General features: G+C 43.8%; 2 protein-coding genes across 13 annotated transcripts; one reads left to right on the forward strand and one right to left on the reverse strand.

The window, feature by feature from the left end:
- Positions 1-746: 746 nt before the first annotated feature.
- On the reverse strand, positions 747-12,776 carry LOC129019312 (zinc finger protein 561). 10 transcript variants are annotated; one of them, XM_054461620.2, is made up of 6 exons: positions 12,628-12,776; positions 10,987-11,134; positions 9,633-9,721; positions 8,581-8,707; positions 6,321-6,403; positions 747-3,627 (listed from the first exon to the last, which is right to left on the reverse strand). In XM_054461620.2, the coding sequence occupies exons 2-6, from the start codon at positions 11,009-11,011 to the stop codon at positions 2,491-2,493; spliced, it is 1,461 nt and encodes a 486-aa protein (XP_054317595.1). In that variant the 5' UTR covers positions 11,012-11,134; positions 12,628-12,776; the 3' UTR covers positions 747-2,490. The 10 variants fall into 10 exon arrangements, with proteins under 10 accessions (XP_054317595.1, XP_063514523.1, XP_063514522.1 ...); XM_063658453.1 differs by having other exon boundaries at positions 8,581-8,762; XM_063658452.1 differs by having other exon boundaries at positions 747-3,630; positions 8,581-8,762.
- Positions 12,755-23,711, forward strand: LOC129019313 (uncharacterized protein ZNF561-AS1-like). Of its 3 annotated transcripts, XM_063658456.1 has the most exons (4): positions 12,914-13,108; positions 18,162-18,237; positions 21,431-21,492; positions 21,940-22,003. In XM_063658456.1, the coding sequence occupies exons 1-4, from the start codon at positions 13,010-13,012 to the stop codon at positions 21,952-21,954; spliced, it is 252 nt and encodes an 83-aa protein (XP_063514526.1). In that variant the 5' UTR covers positions 12,914-13,009; the 3' UTR covers positions 21,955-22,003. The 3 variants fall into 3 exon arrangements, 1 of the variants encoding a protein (XP_063514526.1); XR_010125014.1 differs by lacking the exons at positions 12,914-13,108; positions 21,431-21,492; positions 21,940-22,003 and adding exons at positions 12,755-12,816; positions 23,585-23,711; XR_008495606.2 differs by lacking the exons at positions 12,914-13,108; positions 21,431-21,492; positions 21,940-22,003 and adding exons at positions 12,787-12,882; positions 23,585-23,711.
- The last annotated feature ends 445 nt before the right edge of the window (positions 23,712-24,156 follow it).

Below are 24,156 nucleotides of genomic sequence, written 5' to 3' on the forward strand. Positions count from 1 at the left end.
ATATATATAGGTATAACCTAACGACTAAAGTGGAAAAATAAGAGTCATTATTTACAGATTATGTGATTGTCTATGTAGAAACGGAAAAGAATCATATTAAGTACTTTGGACTGAACAATAACCCTGAAAATTCATATGTTGAAGCTCCAAATCTCAACGTGACTGTATGTGAAAATAGGGTTTTTTTGTTTTTGAGAGAGTCTCGCTCTGTTGCCCAGGCTGGAATGCAGTGGCTGCGATCTCGGCTCACTGCAACGTGCGCCTCCCGGGTTCATGCCATTCTCCTGCCTCAGCCTCCCAAGTAGCTGGGACTACAGGCACTCGCCACCATGCCTGGCTAATTTTTTATATTTGTAGTAGAGACAGGGTTTCACCGCATTAACCAGGATGGTCTCAATCTCCTGACCTTGTGATCCGCCCATCTTGGCCTCCCAAAGTGCTGGGATTACGGGTGTGAGCCACCGCAACCTGCCTGATAATAGCGTCTTTAGAAGTATCATGAAATGATGTCAAGAGATGGGTCGGGGGGGAGGGAGGGGGAGGAGAGAGATGGTGGGGGGGGAGAGAGAGAGAGAGGAAAGAAGAGAAAAGAGAGAGGAGAGAGAGAGACCTATTTGTTGGTTTCCATCCTGTGAAGACATGAAGAAGTGGGTATTTACATACCAGGAAGAGAGCTCTCATCAGAAGTTGACCATGCTGGCACTCTGATCTCAGACTTCCAGCCTCAAGAAATGTGAGAATATAAATTTGTTTTTAACCTCATTTATTTAAAATTAATAAATTTGTAAGCCATTTGGTCTGTGGTATTTTGTTATAGTGGCCTGAGCTCATTAAGGCAGATTAAGAACAAACAAACAAAAAAACTAAAAATGTGAAGCAGATTTGAAACTGACAAATGAGTAGAGGCTGGAAAAATTCTGATGTGCAAGCTGGAAATAAGGTTGATAAGGGTGATCCTGGTGAGGTGTCATTGGGGAATGAGGAACATGCTATCGGGAAATGAAGAAAAGACAACCCTTGATATGAAGTGGTGAAGACTTGGCAGAACTGTATTCTAGCACTTTGTGGAAGGTAGAGCTTGAGAGAGATAAAACTGGGTATGTATCACTAAGATCTGTAATTAAAGTGTTAAAGGACACAGGAAGCTTCATTATTCCTGACTCCTTACAGGAAAATGTATTGGGAACAGGCCCCCCAAATCTGGCCATAAACAGGCCATGAGAAACTGGCCATAAACAAAATCTCTGCGGCACTGTGACATGCTCATGATGGCTATGACGCCCATGCTGGAGGTTGCTGGTTTACTGGAATGACGGCAAGGAACACCTGGCCCACCCAGGGCAGAAAACTGGACAACTGCTCAAGGCATTCCTAAACCACAAACAATAGCATGAGTGATTTGTGCCTTAAGGACATGTTCCTGTTGCAGATAACAAGCCAGAGCCTGTCCCTTTCTTTCCCATAAGGAATACTTTTAGCTAATCTATAATCTATAGAAATAATGTTTATCACAGGCTTACTGTCAATAAATATGTGGGTCAAACTCTGTTCAAGGCTCTCAGCTCTGAAGGCTGTGAGCCCCGATTCCCACTCTGCACTCTATTTCTATGTCTTTGTCTTAATTCCTCTACAGCCACTGGGTTAGGGTCTCCACGACCCAGCTGGTCTCGGCAAAAATGCAAAAGAAGAGACCCGAATTGCAGAAGAAATTGTTAAGGAAAAAGGAACCAGAACTTGGAGATTTGGAAAATTCTCAGCCAATCCATACTGCAAAAATTAGAAAACTTGCACTGAAGAGAATCCTGAAAGTGTGGCTGAACAATTATCTGATAAAGAGATCACGAATGAGACTCATGGACTATATCAGCCACCTTAACAGAAGTGAGGAGACTGGATTATACTAGAAGAGACATTGCCATTACATTGTGCCATCTAAAATAGACATACGAGGCAGAACAGGCAAGGCTGTCACACTTCTTAGATTTTACAAGGGGACACAGAAATAATCAGCTGTGAAAGGGCACTGGCAGTTATGGATGGTTTCATTCCTGACATGCTCTGCAGGATCCATGGGAACAGAAGAGACCCCTGGAGGAGCATCTCTTAACAACTCACCTTTGGAGTCCTAGATCATCTTGGCTTCTGGTAAATTTTGACATAAATGTGGCACACTGGCAGCCACTAACCAACAGGGGCTGGGATCAATCTGCATGATTTATCTCATACAGAACTTGTTAATGATGATTTTAGGAATCTAATCACCAAGGTGAGGCAGCCTGCAGTACTGACCTCACCATCCATGACCCTTCTTCACAGATGCCCAGACTCAGGCAACCATGAAGTTGCATTCAGAACTTGTAGGTTTAATTTCAGACCCTCAGGATGGCATCTAAGGCCAATCCATGAGTCATTACACCTCTGCAAGGCATTTAGGACAAATCTGATAATTTTTGGTGTCATTGCCAATAATTAAAGATGGCAACCGACGGGCTAAATGGTAACACTCATATCCTTACATTCATAGGGTTTCTCCCCAGTGTGAATTCTTTCATGTCTACTTAGGCGTGAGGAAACAGCAAATGCTTTCCCACATTCTTTACATACAAAGGGTTTCTCTCCAGTATGAGTTCGCAGGTGAACATTAAGGCGTGAGGAATACAGAAATGCTTTCCCACATGTCTTGCATACAAAGGGCTTTTCTCCACTATGAGTTTTCAAATGTTTACTACGACGGGAAGAAGTAATGAAGGTCTTCCCACATTCAACACATTCATAAGGCTTCTCTCCTGTGTGAATTCTTGTATGCTGAATAAGACTTGTGGATGTAGTGAAGGCTTTCCCACATTCCTTACACTGATAGGGTTTCTTTCCACTGTGACTTCGTATGTGTATAGAAAGGCCCGAGTACTGAGCAAAGGCTTGGCCACATTCCTTACATTCATAGGGTTTTATTCCAGTGTGAGTTCTTACATGTTCAGTAAGTTGAGTTGATCTAGTGAAGGCTTTCCCACAGTATGTACACTTGTGTGGTTTTATTCCAGTGTGAATTTGAATGTGATCATTAAGGCATGAGGAATTTCTAAAGGATCTTCCACATTCTTTACATTCAAAGGACTTCTCTCCTTTATGAGTTTTCACATGTGCATAAAGTTGAGAAAAATTAGTGAAGGATTTCCCACATTTCTTAGTCTTTTTGGATTTCTTTCCAGTATGAACTGCTACACACTGCTTTAGGTGTGAGGAAGCTGTGACAGCTCTCCCACATTCCTGAAATTCACAGAGTTTCTCATCAGTGTGGATTCCCATGTGATTATCAAGGCTTGCAAAATACTTAAAGCCTTTTCCACATTCCTTACATTTGTAGGGTTGTCTTGCGTTGAGAACTTCAAGATGTACAGCAAGACCTGGAGTTAGAGTGAAGACTTTTCCACATGGATTAAATTTGGAAAGCTCCCGTCCAATAGAGGCTTCCTTGTGCACACCGAGGGTGTCTTTTCCATAACAATTACCCTCAGAAGTGTTCCCTCCATTCTGAGCTCTCATGTGTGTCTTAAGGCAAAATTGTTCCCTGAAGACCTCGCCACAATTCTTACAGTCACAGAGTTTCCATCCACTGTAGCCTCTTGTCTGCTGATGATGAGATAAAGGTTTTAAAACATTTTCAGACATATTAAGAGATTTCACCCATCTGAACACAGAAACATTTTGATGACAATTATTATTTTACTTTTTAATGTTTAATTTTTTTTTTTTTTTTTTTTTTTGAGAGAAAGTCTTGTTCTATCTCCCTGTCTGGAGTGCAGTGGCACACTCTCAGCTAACTGCAACCTCCACCTCCCAGGCTCAAGTGATTCTCCTGCCTCAGCCTCCCGAGTAGCTAGGAATACATGTGTGCACCACTGCACCTGGCTAATTTTTCTGTTTTGTAGAAACAAGGTTTTGCCAAGTTACCCAGGCTGGTCTCAAACTCCTAAGCTCAGGTGATCGGCCTGCCTCGGCCTCCCAAAGTGGTGGTATTACAGGCATGACCCACCATGCCCAGCATGTTTTATTTTTTTCAGAGTTGGGGTTTTGCTCCATTGCCTGGACTATAGTGCACTGGTGTGATCATGGCTCACTGTAACTTCAAACGCCTGGCTGAGTTCAAGTGATCATCTTGCCTTAGCTTCCTGTGTAGCTAGAACTATTTGAATGCACCATCATGCCTGGCCAATCTTTCAGTTTGTTTGTTTATTTATTTATTTAGAAACAGTCTTGCTCTGTAGCCCAGGCTGGAGTGCAATGGCATGATTTCAGCTCATTGCAACCTCTGCCTCCCAGGTTCAAGCAATTCTCCTGCCTCAGCCTCCCGAGTAGCTGGGATTACAGGCATGGGTCACCATGCCTGGCTAATTTTTGTAGTTTTAGTAGAGACAGGGTTTCACCATATTGGCCAGGCTGGTTTTGAACTCCTGACCTCAGGTGATCTGCCTGCCTTGGCCTCCCAAAGTGCTGAGATTATAGGCGTGAGCCACCATGCCCCACCTCAGTTCATTTATTTATTTTTGAGATGGAGTCTCACTTTCGCTGGAGTGCAAGTGGTGAGATCTTGGTTCACTGCAACCTCCACCTCCTGGGCTCAAGTCATTCTCATGCCTCAGCCTCACAAGTAGCTGGGATTACAGGCACGTGTAGCCACATCCAGCTAATTTTGTTATTTTTTGTAGAGATGGGGTTTCACCATGTTGGCCAGGCTGGTCTTGAGCTGCTGACCTCGTGATCTGCCCACCTCAACCTCCCAAATTGCTGGGATTACAGGTGTGAGCCACCACACCCAGCCTCAATTTATTTTTATAGAGACAAGGTCTTACTATGTAGCCTAGGCTGATCTCAAACTCTTCACAAAACTCCCCTGCCTCAGCCTCCCAAAGTGCTGGGATTACAGCCATGAGCTATCATGTCAGCCTACTTTGATAATTATAATTTTTACAATTTTTCTTCTTTGTTTTTATTTCCTGACTTCTTGATTTCTTCCAGATTGAATGATGGGACCTTTTGCCAGAATTCCATGCCACTGGCTCTAATTGTTCAAAAAACAAAAAACTTTTTTTTTTTTTTTATTGTGCAGGGTGGTTTGAGACAAGGTCTCACTCTGTCACCCAGTCTGGGTACCATGGCACAATCACAGCTCACTGTGGCCTTAATCTCCCAGGCTGAAGCCATCATCCTGCCTCAGTCCCCCGAGGAGCTTGGATTACAGGTGCATGCCAACACGCCCTGCTAATTTTTTATTCCTTGTAGAGACAGGGTCTCCGTTGTCCAGGCTGGTCTTGAACTCCTAGGCTCAAGTGATTCTCCTGCCTCAGCTTCCCAAAGTGCTGGGATTACAGGTGTCAGCCATTGCACCAAGCCAAATAGTGTAGATTTTCATGAAACTGTGTAAATCCTCAATGTCTAGTTACTTATGTGGGAATGTGTACTTGTGGGTATTTTGAAGTGACAAGTTATACAGATATGGAACATCACAAAATTCATCACATTCAGACTATCTCTCCAGAGACCCTGCTCCCTCAATGGTGCAGGCTTCTTCTCTAATTCTCTCAAGTATCTCTCATTTGTGCAGTTTCTTTTTCACTGCAAACTCCACCTCCCGGGTTTAAGCAATTCTGCCTCAGCCTCCCATGTATCTGGGATTACCGTTGCCTGCCACCACGTCTGGCTAACTTTGTATTTTTAGTAGAGATAAGAGTTTCACTACATTGGTGATGCTGGTCTTGAAGTGCTAATCTCAAGTGATCCACGTGCCTAGGCCTCCCAAAGTGATGGGATTACAGACTTAGTTTCTTTTCTTTATTTCTGAGACAAAGTCTCATTCAGTCACCCAGGCTAGAATGCAGTGGTGCAATCTCGGCTCATTGCAACCTCTGCCTCTGTGTTCATTCCATTCTCCTGTCTCAGCCTCCTGAGTAACTGGATGACAGGTGCCCACCACCACACTTGGCTAATTTTGTATTTTTAGTAGAGATGGAGTTTCACCATGTTGGCCAGCCTGGTCTCAAACTCCTGACTTCAAGTGATCCACCCATCTTGGCCTCCCAAAATGTTGGAATTACAGGTGTGAGCCACCACATTCACCCTCTTTTTAAAATCAGAGATGGGATCTTGCTATACTGCCTAGGCTGGTCTTGAACTCTTGGGCTCAAATGATCCTCCCACTTCAGCCTCCCAAGTAGCTAGCATTACAGATGTAAGCCACACCTCTGACTGAGCTGATTTTCTAGAATGGAATTCTCTATCTTTTCTAAGAGAGGAAATTAAGAAATATCCCTCGTGAATCTTACCATTTGTATCCCACTGAATATTTGATTCTTCAAAAAACCCTGCTGAAGTGATGACCGTTTGGTTCTAGGTTGCATTTCCCATTCTGAAGTTAAGCAGAAAAAGAAATGTAAGGGTTTAGAGAAGAAATGTTAGCTTAAAATGAGTCATTTTTACTGGTTTTCAAATTAAACACAGCAATAAAATAAATGCCAGAGAATCTTGAGGATTTTGGTACGTCTGGCTAATTTTTTGTATTTTTAGTAGAGACAGGGTTTCACCATGTAGGACACGCTGGTCTCAAACTCCTGGCCTCAGGTAATCCACCCACCTCAGCCTCCCAAAGTGCTGGGATTACAGGCATGAGCCACCACACCTGGCCAGGAGATATATTTCTAATACAAGCAATGAAATTATTACAAAAGGGCTAAAAAAGCTAAGATCTCCATTTCTGTGCCCAAAAAAGATTGGTTATCTCTGACCCATTAAACCCAAATTCAGACTTATGTACACACTTGTAAAGCACTAAAACTTTTATTTCAGTAAGAAATAAAGTAGGCTGGGTGTGGTGGCTCATGCCTGTAATCCTAACACTTTGGGAGGTCGAGGTGGGTGGATCATTTGAGGTCAGGGGTTTAAGACCAGCCTGGCCAGCATAGTGAAACCCCTTCTCTACTAAAAATACAAAAATTAGCTGGGCACAGTGACACTTGGCTGTAATTCCAGCTACTCAGGAGGCTGAGGCAGGAGAATCACCTGAACCTGGGAGGGCGGAGGTTGTAGTGAGCAGAGATCACACCACTGCACTCCAGCCTGGGTGACAGAGCAAGACCCTGTCACAAAAATAATAAATAAATAAAGTAAGTAGGCTGGGTGCAGTGGCTTACACCTGTAATCCCAGCACTCTGGGAGGCCAAGGCGGGTGGATCGCCTGAGGTCAGGAGTTCAAGACCGGGCTGGCCAACATGGCGAAACCCCATCTCTACTAAAAATACAAACAAAAAAAAATTTAACTGGGCATGGTAGCAGGTGTGCCTAATACCAGCTACTTGGGAGGCTGAAGTTGCAGTGAGCTGAGGTGACACCATTACACTCTAGCCTGGGCGACAGAGTGAGACTCTGTCTCAAAAAAAAAAAAGCAGAAATAAAGTAAGTACAACAAAAAGATGCTTGCTCTCATGGGTAAACAACTCTGCCACTGGGTCTCAAACATAATAGTATATTAGATTCACCTTCAGTGATTTTGAAAACACAGATGACTGGGCCTCAACCCTGGAGTTTCCAATTTACTATATCAAAGAATAGGGGAAGGAAGATGTATATTTCTTACAGCATGAAGCTGATGCTGTTGATGATGTTTCCAGGATTACCACAGTAAATTAAAACATACTACAGCAGGGACTGTTACTTGGGACTGTCTCTGTCATTCTCCACTGTTTTCAGAATTGACAAGCAAGCATGTAACATACATCTGCTCTATAACAGGCTACAAGAAATGATGCTAGTGTTTATTTTTATTTTTAATTAATTTATTTTTTTAGACGAAGTATCACTGTGTCGCCCCAGCAGGAGTGCGGTGGCACAACCTTGGCTCACTGCAACTTCTGCCTCCTGGTTCAAGCAATTCTCCTGTCTCAGCCTCCTGAGTAGCTGGGATTACAGGTGTCCACCAACAAGTCTGGCTAATTTTTGTATTTTTAGTAGAGATGGGGTTTCACTATTTTGGCCAGGCTGGTCTCAAATTCCTGACCACATGTGATCTGCCCACCTCGGCCTCCCAAAGTGCTGGGATTATAGGCATAAGCCACCACAACCGGCCTAGTCTTCATTTTTAGGATTTTTTTTATGAGATGGAGTCTCACCCTGTCACCCAGGCTGGAGTGCTGTGGTGTGACCTTGGCTCACTGCAAGATCTGCCTCCCAGGTTCATGCAATTCTCCTGCCTCAGCCTCCTGAATAGCTGGGACTACAGGTACCTGCCACTATGACCACCTAATTTTTTTGCATTTTTTTAGTAGAGACAGGGTTTCACAGTGTTAGCCAGGATGGTCTCCATCTCCTGACCTAGTGATCCACCCACCTCAGCCCCCCAAACTGCTGGGATTACAGACTTGAGCCACTGCACCCAGCCTAGAATTATTTTTTTTAAGAGACAAGGTATCACAATGTTGCCCATGCTAGTATCAAACTCCCAGGCTCCAGTGATTCTCCCACCTCAGCCTCCCAAGTATCTGGGACTACAGGTGCAGGCCACCATGCCAAGCAAAGTGATGTTACTCTTACCCACAGAGGCCAGGTTCATGTAGTTCTCCAGCATCACATCTCTGTAGAGGTATTTCTCAGTTGTGTCCAGTAAAGCCCACTCCTCTGGGGTGAAGTCCACAGCCACATCATCAAATGTCACTGAATCCTATGTCATCATACACATGCTGGTTTGAGCCAATGAACACTTCCACCAATATTCACTGGAGAATGATGAAGGGGAACCTTATACTCACTTATACGTGGTCCTCAGGTCTCCCCTGATCTATTCCAGGGTTTAATGTCTCAGGAGCTCTTGTGTATCAACTCAAGATTGACCTCCTACAGGCATATGCCTTAAACAGCACTTTAAAAAATTTTTTTTAATCTTTTTTTGCTGATCTACTTATTTTTAATTTTTTAATATTTGTATTTTTAAATTTTAAATTTTATTTTTATTTTTATTAGAACAGTACTTCCTAAAGATGAATTTTTCTCTATCTAGCATCTATCTATCTATCTAATGTGTTTATTTATATATAAAGACAGGGTCCCACTGTGTCGCCCAGGCCCAACTGCTGCTTACTACAGCTTCGATCTCCTGGGCTGAAGTGGTCCTCTCACCTCTGTCTCCTGAGTAGCTGGAATTACAGGCATGAGCCACTGCACACTGCTTATGCTTGATCTCAGCACAACCAGGTTAGGAGCTCTTCCTGTCCCATTGGTGTCTATGCAGCACACTCCTCAGCACACTGCAGATACCTGATAAATGCTGATAAGCGAATAATTTGATAAAAAGACACTTTCATCGGCTTTATCATCTGTCACCACACCCAGCAATGTAAGAAAGATGCAGTTGGCACCATGAAGGTCAAGCTTAAGTAATAATTACTGAGCTACCGGACTGATTTTCAAGTTAACACTTTATGTACAGGAGACTTCATTCTCTGGGGAAATTCATCTGGGGACTCAGTCCTCGAGTAAGGCTTCACTTGCTCTAAGAAAACTCTGGAGATGAGTCTGTCTAGAAAGAAATGTGTCTACCTATTGGATGAAAGCATGTCATTTTTAACAACAGTACATTTTCTGCTTACCTGATAACCATTTGCCAGGTAGTCCTCCACCATCCTTTCTACCTTTGTCTTTTCTTCAAAAGCGCAGATTGGTTCCCTGGAAAAAAACCCTAGTGGAAAAGTAAGAAGGTATGAGAAGCCAGAGCTGCCTATCCTTCCCACATTCTCATGCCTAGAAGTCATTCCATCCTAGCTTGAAATTCCCATATGCTCCTACACACTCAAGAAAACTGCACACACACAACACTTCCATGAAATGCCATAGTAGTCCTGTGTCAGCTAGACTCAAAAGCAGATGTGGGCCAAACTGCCTGTCAGGTAAAAGGTAATAGTTTCATTTTTCAAGGAAACTTACACCCTGAAAAATGTGACTCTTGGCCAAGCGCGGTGCCTCATGCTTGTAATCCCAGCACTTTGGGAGGCCGAGGCGGGTGGATCATGAGGTCAGGAGAACAAGACCATCCTGGCTAACATGGTGAAACCCTGTCTCTACTAAAAATACAAAAAATTAGCCAGATGTGGTGGTGGGCACCTGTAGTCCCAGCTACTCAGGAGGCTGAGGCAGGAGAATGGTGTGAACCCAGGAGGTGGAGCTTGCAGTGAGCCAAGATCATGCCACTGCACTCTAGCCTGGATGACAAAGCAAGACTCCGTCTCACAAAAAAAAAAAAGTGACTCTCTATCTGCCCATAGTAATAACACTCATCAAGCTTATGTAGCATTTCCTAAGGTACACAAACCAGGGCTGAATTCTAAAACAGCATTCTGACTGGGCACAGTGGCTCATGCCTGTAATCCCAACCCTTTGGGAGGCCAAGGCAGGCAAATCACTTGAGGTCAGGAATTTGAGACCAGCCTGGCCAACATTATGAAACCCCATCTCTACTAAAAATACAAAAATTATGGGAGGCTGAGGCAGAGAATTGCTTGAACCCAGGAGGCAGAAGTTTCAGTGAGTCGAGACCGTGGCACTGCACTCCAGCCTGGGAGACAGAGTGAGATTCCATCTCAAAAACAAAAACAAACAAACAAACAAAAATTAGCCAGGCCTGGTGGTATGTGCTTGTGGTCCCAGCTACTTGGGAGGCTGAGGCAAGAGAATCACTTGAACCCGGGAGGTGAAGGTTGCAGTGAGCTAAGATTGCACCACTGCACTCCAGCCTGGGTGACGGAACAAGATTCTGTCTCAAAAATAAATAAATAAATAAATAAATAAATAAATAAATAATAAAACAGCATTCTGTTCTGTGGTTCACTTCAATTCCTCCTAAAAGAACCAGCTGCATGCCTGCTCAGGCTCAGCTCACTGGATGCTTGTGTTGTAGAGGGTGACCTAAAGCAGAATCTCTGAAAAAGAGCACCAATAAGGACTTACCACGGGACAAATAAATGGCTGCCATTCTCTGAAGCTGATGGTGTGATGTGCATACCTTCCGTGATGCCAAGATCACCTCAGGGCATCTTATGAATCTAGGTGGATAGAGGCAATCTCCATTCCCCTTTGTACAGGGTTATTTGCTGTCCTGTTCATATAAATCATCAAACAACAAGCATGAAACATCAGTCATCAAACATTATGCCTGAGCTTTGTCTCTGCAGGTGACAGATGTGAAGGCCACCGAAAATTGCCCACTCAGTACCGTCACTCAGTAACGAAAGTAATAACAATAACTGACATTTACTGAGGACTGATATGTCAGAAGTAGCTCTAGTAGCTTTATATATACATGCTCACTTAATTATCATAACCATCCTTCCCAATAGCTATCATTACCTCTATCTATCTATCTATCTATCTATCTATTTATCTATTGAGACACAGTCTCACTCTGTTGCCCAGGTTGAAGTGCAATGGCACTAACACAACTCTCTGTAGCCTAGACCTCCCAGGCTCAAGTGATCCTCCCACTTCAGCCTCCTGAATAGCTGGGACCATAGATACGCGTCATCACTCCTTATTATTATTATTATTTTGAGACAGAGTCTCACTCTGTTGCCCAGGCTGGAATGCAGTGGTGCGATCTCCACTCGTTGCAACCTCTGCCTCCCAGGTGCAAGCGATTATCAGGCCTCAACCTCCCGAGTAGCTGGGATTACAGGTATGCACCACCATGCCTGGCTAATTTTTGCATTTTTAGTAGAGATGCAGTTTCGCCATGTTGGCCAGGCTGGTCTCGAACTCCTGGCCTTAAGTGATTCTCCCACTTCAGTCTCCCAAGTAGCTGGGACTACAGGTGCACACCACTGGGTCCGGCTAATTTTTTGTAGTTTTAGTAGAGACAAGTTTTCACCAGGTTGCCTAGGCTGATCTCAAACTCCTGGGCTCAAACAATCCTTCTGACTTGGCCTCCCAAAGTGCTGGGATAATAAGCATGAGCCACCATGCCTGGCCCATTACTTCTATTTAATACTGAAAAAAACCTACGTTCAAACAACCCTAGTAGTTGGTCTGATACTTGTCCCTACAGCCTGATCTCCTGTATATGGTGTTACCCCCCCATATGACCAGAAGACAGTGCAGACCTGCACAGAACAATTCAGTAGTCACTAGCCATGTGTGTTATTGATAACTTCATTGTGTACATAAGATGACTTAAGAACAAAATTTAAAATTTTCAAAAGTTGGCCGGGTGCAGTCGCTCACACCTATAATCCCAGCACTTTGAGGGACCGAGGCAGACAGATCACCTAAGGTCAGGAGTTCAAGACAAGCCTGGCCAACATGGCAAAATGATCTCTACTAAAGATACAAAAAGTAGCTGGGCATGGTGGCACTTGCCTGTAATCCCAGGTACTCGGAAGGCTGAGGCAGGAGAACTGCTTGACCCTGGAGGCAGAGGTTGCAGTGAGCCGAGAGAGTGTGCAGCCTCTCTGAACTGGCTGCACAGGGAGGACTGATAGTCCCTGGAGAAGCGAGTGAAGTGAAGCGGATCTGAGAGGCTCCTAGGCGACAGCGCGCAATCATTCCTTTGCCTCCCCCTGCTATCTCCCGGACGGCCAACCAGGCGGAACTCACCACAGCCTGGGCGTACTCCACCACCATAAAGGCGGAACCGCACTGACCAAGAGGAGCCAGCACCGGAAAAGATGGCGGTGGTGCGCTGACATCACTTCCGCTTTGACACTCTGGCCGGGCGGGGCTCGTGGGCTCGAGTTTCAACCACGTAGGACCGGCTAGAACACAGAAATTCTAGTTTCCTCCCGGGTGGGTGAGGAGAGGGCGTGGGGTTGGCTCAGGGAGGGGGATGCAGAACTAGGTCCAGAGAAAAAGGTGAGGTTAAAACCGGGCCTCCAGACGGAACTGTGGTCAAGGGGAGGGGCCATACTCGGCGGTGATTTAGAGGTGGGACCGGGCTTAGCCGGTGGTTCAGGTGGCCGGTCGGGCTGGAAGGGCAGGGATGAGGGATGGGACTCATCCCAGGGGATGCTCCTCCAAAGCTTTTATCAGGCGAGCGCAGTGGCTCGCGCCTGTAATTCCTGCACTTTGGGAGGCTAAGGTAGGTAAATAGCTTGAGTCAGCTGGGAATGGGTGCTTGCTTGGTGTCGCAAAATCAACACTGAGACAGGATCTCAGCAAGGCTAGTTTTACTTTCTGCAGAACGGGTGCCACTGGCTGGCAGTCTTGCCACCAGAGCACACACTAACAAAGGAGACAGGGTTATTTAAACTTGAAGTGTCCACCCTTCTGCTGTGTCCGGCTTCCATTGGCTGGAATGGGACCTCACCTTCTGTACTTCACTGGATTGGCTAGCAACTTAGATCTTCCCAAAAGAGGCAAAGGCAGAGGAGAACAAAGGAAGAGAGGAAGTAACTTGTGGAGTGTTGAGAGAGGCAAAAACACTTCTAAATAGGGAAAGGAATAGGCCATGACCTAATACTTGCTTGGACCAGTTCAGGCATGCCAGGTCTAATATCTAGGCTAAATGTGGGAGCTAAGAACACAAGAGTATATTGATTTCTTTATTACAGCTGGCAGAATTTAAGAATATTACCACAGGTCTTTGAGAAAATTTGGCTTCTAAGAGGGATTACTATTTATTTCAATCAGACTGGGAGGAAAGTCCCTTTGAAGAGGAACCTGTATTTATTTCATTTTCTACAAGTCCAAGAGTTTGAGACCAGCCTGGGCAAAGTAGCAAGACCCTGTCTCTCTCTCTTTCTCTCTGTCTATATATATATATATATATAAACATATGTATAAATACATAAAAATATATAAATATATATCTTTGAAATGCTTGTTCCCTGGTGCCGTAAAGAAATAGCACTTGAACATAAATTTAATTTACTCAGCAAGGCCATTTTTACTTCCTGCAGAAAGGGTATACTCACCAGCAGTTTTGCCATGAGAGTACACCAAACAAAGGAGATAGGCTCATTTATAACCTGATGCTTCCAACCTACTGCTGTGTCCAGTTTCCATTGGCTGGAATGGGACCTCACGTTCTATATTTGTCCCAATTGGCTAGCAACTTGTAACTTTTTAAAAGAGACAAAGGTAGAGGAGAACAAAGGAAGGAGGAAGTAACTTGTGGAATGCTGAGAAGGGTCAAAACATCTTCAAATAAGGGAAAGGAACAGGCTATGACCTAATGCTTGCTGGACCAGTATAAGCATGCCAGGGCAAATATGAGACTAAATTGTGGGAGCTAAGAATATAAACTACATTGATTTCTTTACCATGGCTCACAGATATTTGAGAATGTTAGCACAGGTCTTTGAATAAATTTTGCTTCTAAGAGAAGTTACTATTTATTCCTAATTAAATGTGAAGGAGTGTCTTTGAAGAGGAACCTCTGCTTTACTTTTTAGATATAAATATAAAGCTTGTTTGTATGTCTCTCCTCATGTTCCTAGAGCCTTTCCATGATTCTTCCATATTGATAAACCTGCCAGTGAATAGCATGGTCTATCTCTTCCATTCAGTCAGGCTTTCTGTAGGCCTTTATTTCTTCATTCTTTATTTTTTAGAACCTGCTGATTCCACTGGGTTTTCTCTTGCTTGCTTGCTTGTGACAGATCTCACTGGATCTGGCCAGGCTGGAGTGCAGTGGTGTGATCTCAGCTCACCGCAACCTCTGCCTCCCAGGTTCAAGTGATTCTCCTGCCTCAGCCTCTGGAGTAGCTGGGATTACAGGTGCCTGCCACCAGGCCCAGCTAATTTTTGTATTTTTAGTAGAGAACGATTTCACCATGTTGGCCAGGCTGATCTCGAACTCCTGACCTAAAATATCTGCCAGGCCAAGGTGGGAGGATCGTTTAAGGCCAGGAGTTTAAGACAACCCTGGGCTACACAGCAAAATCCCGTCTCTCTCTCTCTATATATATACAAATTAAATTAAAGAAAAAAAATTTTTTTGAGACGTAGTTTCACTCTGTCACCCAGACTGGAGTGCAGTGGTGCGATCTTCACTCACTGCAAACTCTGCCTCCTGGGTTCAAGACATTCTTCTGCCTCAGCCTCCTAAGTAGCTGAGACTACAGGCATGCACCACCGTGCCCAACTAATTTTTGCATTTTTAATAGAGACATGGTTTCATCATATTGACCCAGCTGGTCTCGAAGTCCTGACCTCGTGATCCATCCACCTGGTCCTCCCAAAGTGCTGGGATTACAGGCATGAGCCACTGCCCCAGCCAAAAATATGTATTTCTGTTGTTATTTTTCTGACCTTACCACATGGGCCAGGACCACATTTCCTACATTGTAAAATAGCACTGATACCAGACATTCTCCCCAAGATTATTCAGAAATGTAATATACTCCCAATAAAAATACCAAAAGTTTTTTTCTGGAGTTAAGTACATTGATACTAAAGTTTATGTGGAGGAACAAACATCTAATAATAACCAAGAAAACAAAAACCAAAGCAATGATGAGCAGCAGATATTAAAACATATTATTGACAGTTTTCATGCAAGGCAAAGAATTATATTATTTTAAAATAAAAATAAAGGCCAGGCACAGTGGCTCATGCCTATAATCCCAGCAATTTGGGAGGCCGAGGCAGGCAAATTACCTGAAGTCAGGAGTTCGATACCAGCCTGGCTAACATGGTGAAACCCTGTCTCTACTAAAAGTACAAAAATTAGCCAGGCGTGGTGGCACATGCTTGTAATCCCAGCTACCTGGGAGGCTGAGGAAGGAGAGTTGCTTGAGCCTGGGAGATGAAGGTTGCAGTGAGCCGAGATTGTGCCACTGAACTCCAGCCTGGCTGATGGAGTGACACTCTGTCTAAAAAATTAATTAATTAATTAATTTAAAAACATACTATAAGGCCTCTATAATTAAAACTATGTGGTACTAGCACGTGAAGCAGAAAAAGACTAATAAAATATCTAAAAATAGACCCAAGAACATGTAGAAATTTGGTTCATAAATGTATTTTGCCAGACGCGGTGGCTCATGCCTGTATCCTAGCAATTTGGGAGACCGAGGTGGGAGGATCACTTGAGGTCAGGAGTTCAAAACCAGCCTGCCCAACATGGTGACACCCCATCTCTATTAAAAATACAAAAACATAGCTGGGTTTGGTGGCTCATGCCTGTAATCCCAGGACTTTGGGAAGCCGAGGCGGCCGGATCACGAGGTCAGGAGTTCGAGACTAGTCTAACCAACATGGTGAAACCCCATCTCTACTAAAAATACAAAAATTAGCTGGCTGTGCTGATGCATGCCTGTAATCCCAGCTACTCAGGAGGCTGAGGCAGGAGAATTGCTTGAACCCAGAAAGTGGAGGTTGCAGTGAGCGGAGATCACACCACTGCACTCCAGCCTGGGCAACAGAGTGAGACTCTGTCTCAGAAAAAAAAAAAATTTAGCCAAGTGTGGCCGGGCATGGTGGCTCATGCCTGTAATCCCAGCACTTTGAGTGGCTGAGGCAGGTGGATCACGACGTCACGAGATCGAGACCATCCTGGCCAACTTGGTGAAACCCCGTCTCTACTAAAAATAGAAAAATTAGCTGGCATGGTGGTGTGCGCCTGTAATCCCAGCTACTCAGGAGGCTGAGGTAGGAGAATCGTTTGAACCCAGGAGGCAGAGGTTGCAGTGAGCCGAGATCGCTTCCCTGCACTCCAGCCTGGAGATAGAGCGAGACTCCGTCTAAAAAATAAAATAAAATAAAATTAGCCAAGCGTTGTGGTGTGCACCTGTAAGCCCAGCTACTCGGGTTGCTGAGGCAAGAGAATCGCTCAAACCTGGGAGGCAGAGGTTGCAGTGAACCGAGATCATGCCATTTCACTCCAGCCTGGCGACACAGCGAGACTCTGTCGCGGGTGGATCACCTGAGGTCACGAGTTAGAAACCAGCCTGACCAACATGGAGAAACCCCATCTCTACTAAAAATACAAAATTAGCCGGGCATGGTGGGACATGCCTATAATCCCAGGTACTCGGGAGGCTGAGGCAGGAGAACCGCTTGAACCCAGGAGGCGGAGGTTGCGGTGAGTGGAGATTGTGCCATTGCACTCCAGTCAGGGTAAAAAGAGCGAAACACCGTCTAAAAAAAAAAAGTGGCATTTCAGATAAATGGGGCAAAAAATGCCATTTGTAACAAATGGAAAGTCTAAGAAAGCTGGTTAGCCATCTGAGAAAAGACAGAATTAAATCCATACCTCACAGCATATACAAGAATAAACTCCAAGTGGACTAGGGATCTAAATGTAAAAAATAAAACCATACACGTATTTAGGGTGTTCAAGTGATTTCTTGGCTGAGTAAGGAAAAAGATGTGACCACAAGGCGGCGGTAGCACACAAGCTTTATTTGGGATGTGCTTTGACAGGTTAGCAGTGGGGGAGGTAGCAAACAGCAAGAGAGTATCCTCAGGCTTCCACCTGTGGGTCGCTTCTCAGAAAGGGTGGAAAGGAAGAAAGACTCCCAGAGGAGAAGGGGAATCAAAGAGGGGGCTTATAAATAACTAAATGATTATACTCACCAGAATGGCAGCATATCTTCCAGTTAAAAAGCTCTGAAGGATAAGTCTGGCCAATGTGGTGAAACTCCGTCTCTACTAAAAATACAAAAATTAGCAGGTATGGTGGCCGGTGCCTATAATCCCAGCTACTTGGGAGGCTGAGGCAGGAGAATCGCTTGAACCCAGGAGGTGGAGGCTGCAGTGAGCTGAGATTGTGCCACTGCACTCCAGCCTGGGTGACAGAGCAAGACCCTGTATCGGAAAAAAAAAAAACAAAAAAAACCTCTGAAGGACCGCAGGGGTATGGGGTTTTCATGGCCATGGAGGTATCTTATCTATGGCTGTCAGATACTGGATATAATTTCAGAGAATACAAAGCAGGCACACGTGAAATGGCTAAAAATAAGCTTGTTCAGGCTATGTTTCAAACAATCAAGTGTGTTGAAATTGCAGTTTGGCCGGGGTAGGCTATTGTGAATACTAGTGAGATAAACATTGGTGTACAAATATCTCTTTGAGTCCCTGCTCTCAACAGTTTTGGAAATATATGCCAAAGTGGAATATCTGGATCACATGGTAATTCTGTTTAATCGTTCTTTTTTTTTTTTTTTTTTTTTTTTTTTTGGAGACAGGGTCTCACTCTGTTGTCTAGGCTCAAATGCAGCGACCTGATCATGGATCAATGCATCCTCAACTTACTGGGCTCAGGTAATCCTCCCACCTCAACCTCCCAGGTAGCAGGGATTACAGGTGCATGCCACTACCATCCTTGGCTGAATTAAAAAAAATTTTTTTGTAAAGACCAGATTTCACCATATGCCGAGGCTGGTCCTGAAGTCCTAATCTCAAGGAATCCCATGGCCTCAGCCTCCCAAAGTGCTGGGATTACAGGTGTGAGCCATCACATCCAGCATGGTTTTGATTTTCATTTTCATGATGTTTAGTGATGTTGAGCATCTTTTCATGAGCATCTTTTCGTGTGTTTATTGGCCATCTGTAGATCTTCTTTGGTGATATTATTCAAGTCCTTTTTCTGTATTGAAATGGGTTTTGTTGTTGTTACTCTTGGGTTCTAGAAATTTTAAAAATAAACTCTGGATATTTGTCCCCAGTCAGATACAGGACTTGCAAATATTTTCTCCCATTTGTAGATTTTCTTTTTACTCTCTTGTTATTATGCTTTGATGCACAAAATTTGTATTATTGATTAGGTTCAACTCATAATTTTTCTTGTGTTGCCTGTGTGGTTGATGTCATAACTAAGAAGTCATTTCCAGTTGAAGCTTTCTCACCTATGTTTTCTTCTAATAGTTTTCCAGCTCTAGCTCTTACACCGCACTTAGGTTTTTGATCCATTTTTTAAAAATCATGCCACATTATTATTATTATTAAGATGGAGGCTTGCTCTGTCACCCAGGCTGGAGTGCAGTGGCATGATCTCAGCTCACTGCAACCTCTGCCTCCCAGGTTCAAGTGATTCTCCTGCCTCAGCCTCCTGGGTAGCTGGGATTACAGGCTCCTGCCACCATGGCCAGCTAATTTTTGTATTTTTAGTAGAGACGGGGTTTCACCATATTGGCCAGGCTGGTCTTGAACTCCTGACCTTGTGATCCACCCACCTTGGCCTCCCAAAGTGCTGGGATTACAGGCATGAGCCACTGCGCCCATCCTTCATCCATTTTAAGTAAATTTTTATATATGGTATAAGCTTAGGGTCCAAATCCATTCTTATGTATGTCTATATCTCAGTTCCTCCCCCATACAATCCTGTCCCCAGGGAACCAACAACCCATGCTCTTCCTAGTCACCCCCTTGAACGTGTCCCTCCCCCAGGAAACCTCCAACGTGAGATAGAACAATGTAGAAAGGACATTCAAATCTTTCCTTTCCCTTGTTTGTCAAAGGAATCTGCCCCAACAGTTGTCCCCTTAAGGGAAGTCCCACTGAGGGGAGGGGGCGTTGGTTGCATAAATGCCCTCTTAACCAGCTCAGAAGTCAGAAACTTCAAAAGGGAACTCAAACCATTATTAGATGACCGTTATTGGGTAGCAGATCAAATTGATCAATTTTTAGGGCCACAGTTGTATACTTGGGCTGAACTAATGTACATTTTAGATATTCTTTTCTCAGGGGAGGAAAGGACTATCACCCACAGGGCCACTATCATAGTCGGGAAATGTGAACATCCTCCTGGCCAAAACGTTCTGCAGCGGACAAAAAATTTCTGTTCCAAGACCCTCAATGGGACAATCACAATGCAGCTCACCAAGAAAATATGAGGGATCTCAGGGAAATGATAATTAAAGGAATTCTGGAACGAGTACCCTGAACTCAAAATATTTCCCAAGCATTCATCATACAACAAAGAAAGGATGAAGAGCTCATGGAATTTTTAAACAGACTCTAAGAGCAAATAAGAAAATATGCAGGCTTAGAAATAAGAAGATCCACTTGGGCAAGGATTGTTAAAGCTCCACTTTGTCACCAACATTTGGCCAGACATTACAAAAAAATTGTAAAAGAAATAGAGAATTTGAAAGACAGCTCCATAGAAGAATTTCTAAAGGAGGCCCAAAAGGTATATGTGAGAAAAGATGAGGAAAGCAGAAACAAAAAGCAAAAATTGCACTGCCCACCCTTCAACAAGGGACACAAGGAAATAGGTCCCATAAATGTTCTAAGCCACTAGCTGCAAAGTCACATGCAGGAAAGAAAAGGGATAAAACCTGGGGACCTAAGGGCAAGAAGGGAAAAGGGTGAAAATAAATGTTTCAGATGTGGGAAACCAGGACACTTTAAGAGAGAATGTCCCAAATGGGAAAGAGAGAGAGAAATCCTTCCACTCATGACTTTTGAAGAAGAATAGGGGGTTCAGAGACTCTGTCTCTTTTATCTCAAATCCCACCAATAGCCTTTGGTAAATCTACAGGTGGGACCCAAGCTAGAAATTATCACTTTCCTAATAGATTCAGGAGTAGCTCGCTCCTCTATTTGCTACCTTCCATCAAATGTAGCCTGCTCTGCAGAGGAGCTGTTCATCTCGGTGGTAAAGGGGGGGAAAGGTTTTTAACAAAAATTTTGGAGGAAACAGAAGTTAAATTCAAGAATAGATCAGCCACCATTAAATTCCTGTTAATCCCTGAAGCAGGGACAAATTTGTTAGGAAGGGACTTAATGTTAAAATTGGGGATAGGTCTATATGTTAATCAGGGAAAATTATTTACTTCCTTAAACCTGCTTACCACCCCTAAAGAAAGCCAAATCCACCCTGATGTGTGGTCAAAGGAGGGAAATCAAGGAAGATTCAAGTTCCACCAATTCATATAAAACTAAAACCTCCTGGGGAAATAGTAAAAAGAAAACAATAACCCATTCCCCTAGAAGGCAGAGTGGGTTTAAAACCTATAATCAAAGGTCTCGTCCATGACAGGCTCTTTGAACCCTGTATATCTCCTTATAACACTCTAATCTTGCCTGTAAAAAAAGTCACATGGATCACAGCTAGTGCAAGATATCCAGGCTATTAACCAAATAGTCCAGACTGCTCACCCTGTGGTCCCCAACCCTTATACCTTTATCAGCAAAATCCCATATGACCACCAATTGTTCATGGTAATAGACCTAAAAGATGCCTTTTGGGCTTGCCCCTTAGCAGAGGACAGCCAGGACATGTTTGCTTTCAAATAGGAGGACCCTCACTCCAGTTGGAAGCAACAGTACTGATGGACAGTCCTGCCCCAAGAGTTTGTGGACTCCCCAAATCTATTTGGTCAAATTCTAGAACAAGTCCTAGAGAATTTTCCTCTCCCCTCATCCATATATCTGCTCCAATATGTGGATGACCTGCTAATTTCAGGAGGCACCGAGGGCTGGGTAACAGCAGTATTATTTAACTTTACAGATTTTCTGAGGGAACATGGATTGCTGGTCTCAAGGAGTAAACTCCAGTTTGTGGAACCTGAGGTAAAATACCTAGGACACTTAATCAGCAAAGGTAAACAGAGATTAGGCCCCAAACGGATTGAAGGAATCATAGCCCTACCTTTGCCTGAAACAAAATAAGAGCTTAGGAAATTCTGGGGGTTGATTGGATATTGTCGCTTATGGATTGACTTTATGCTTTAAAAACAAAGCCTCTATATCTGAAACTTACTCAAGAGAGACCTGATCCTCTTCTTTGGACACCACAGGAGGTCCAAAAAGTAGAGGAATTAAAACACCTGCTCATAACTGCCTTAGCTCTACCTTCCCTAGAACAGTCATTCCACCTTTTCATCAATGTGAATAAAGGGATAGCTCTAGGGGTGCTCACCCAAACACATGGGAGCCACCGGCAGCCTGTAGCATTTCTGTCAAAAATTCTTGACCCACTAACCCACAGGTGGCCTGAATGTATTTAATCTGTTGCAGCAACTGCCCTATTAACAGAGGAAAGCAGGAAGATAACCTTCGGGGGAAACCTCACTGTAAGCACAACCCATCAGGTTAGAACCACCCTAAACCAAAAAGCAGGCAGATGGCTTACCAATTCAAGAATCTTAAAATATGAAGCTATCTTACTAGAAAAAGATGATTTAACCCTAACCACAGAAAATACACTCAACCCTGCCTCTTTCCTAATGGGAAATCCAATCCCCAAGGACCCTGAACATAAATGTCTGGATCTAATCTGTTATCAAACTAAAGTCAGGCTTGATCTAAGCGAGACCTCATTCAAAATGGGGCAACACCTGTTTATAGATGGTTCCTCCTGGGTGTTTGAAGAGAAAAGACACAATGGGCACTCGGTAGTCAATGGGGAAGCCCTCACAGAGGTAAAGTCAGGAAGACTGCCCAATAACTGGTCCACCCAAACATGTGAATTGTTCGCATTTAATCAAGCCATAACTGGGAAAGGGACTATTTACACTGACTCCAAATATGCCTTCAGGGTAGTCCATGCTTTTGGAAAGATCTGGACTGAATGAAAAGGCCAGGACCTTGTCCACAAGGAGTTAATCACTCAAGTATTGGAAAATCTCCATCTACCAGAAGAGATAGCCATCGTGCATGTCCCAGGATACCAGAGAAATATTTCTTTCGAAAGCCAAGGAAATAACCTTGCAGACCAAATAGCCAAACAAGCTGCCTCTTCTCCCAAAATGCCCATTTTTTACCTAACCCCTTGTCTTTCTTCCCCAACTGCAATTCCCATCTTCTCTCCCACTGAAAAAGAGAAATTAAGGAAAATAGGAGCCAAAGAAAACTCAGAAGGGAAATGGATGTTACCAGAACAAAGAGAAATGCTATCAAAACCCCTAATGAGGGAAGTCCTATCTCAACTGCATCAAGGGATTCATTGGGGACCTCAAGCTGTGTGCAATGCAGTTCTCAGGGTTTATGGGTGTATAGGAGTTTATACCCTAGCAAAATAAGTTACAGATAGTTCCTAATATGTAAGAAAACTAATTTAAAAACCCTAAGAAAACCACCTTTTGGGGGAAAAAGCCCAGGATTGAGACCATTCCAAAATGTCCAAATTGACTACACCAAAATGCCCCCAATAGGCCACCTAAAGTACTTGCTAGTAATAGTGGACCACCTTACTCACTGGGTGGAGGCTATTCCCTTTTCAAGTGCAACTGCTAATAATGTGATTAAGGCATTAGTAGAAAATATTATACCCAGGTTTGGACTGATAGAAAACATTGATTCAGACAATGGGACACACTTCACTGAATATGTCATTAAGGGATTAGCCCAAGTACTAGGAATAAAATGGGAATATCATACCCCTTGGCACCCACCCTCATAAGGAAAAGTTGAAAGGATGAACCACACTCTAAAAAGCCATCTAACCAAATCAATTTTAGAAACTCAGTTACTATGGACTAAGTGCCTTCTCATTGCCTTATTAAGTGTCTGAACTGCCCCTCAGAGAGATGTTGGCCTATCTCCCTATGAAATGCTATATGGGTTGCCTTATCTACACTCTACTGCTGACATTCACTGAAACAAAGGATCAGTTCCTCAAAAACTATATACTCAATCTATCTTCCACTTTCTCTTCCCTCAGGACTAAAGGCTTCTTAGCACAAACACCACCCCTGGAGTTCCCAGTACATCAATACCAGCCTGGGGATCACGTTCTCATCAAGAGTTGGAAGAGGGAAAGCTTGAACCAGCTTAGGAGGACCTTATCTGGTACTCTTGATGAATGAAACAGCAATCTGAATGGCTGAAAAAGGATGGACCCAGCATATGCGGGTAAAAAGGACCCCATCCCCTACAGAGTCATGGGCTGTCACTCCAAGACCAATGCCCTCCAAGTTAGTATTCAAAAGGGTCTAATCTGTCTTTTCCTTCTTCCCTTAACTACTCAGGGACACTTCATTATCAATGTAACCAGATTACTGTCTCCTCAAACAATCACCTTTGACGCATGTCTTGCCATACACTTTGGGGACCTCCAAAACCGGAAGCAGCTATCCTCCTTGTAGAAATATCTCTGTCCTTCCAGGGTAGATTCTAACCTCCTACATTCATGCAACTCTTGCCTTGTAGAAGCCGAAACTCTTACGTTTTGGGAAAGGTTCTGCTCCACCTGGAACAATGTCCTATGGACTACTAAGCATCAAGGGTGGACCT

This window comes from Pongo pygmaeus, chromosome 20 (genome assembly GCF_028885625.2).
Source record: "Pongo pygmaeus isolate AG05252 chromosome 20, NHGRI_mPonPyg2-v2.0_pri, whole genome shotgun sequence".
NCBI lineage: Eukaryota > Metazoa > Chordata > Mammalia > Primates > Hominidae > Pongo > Pongo pygmaeus.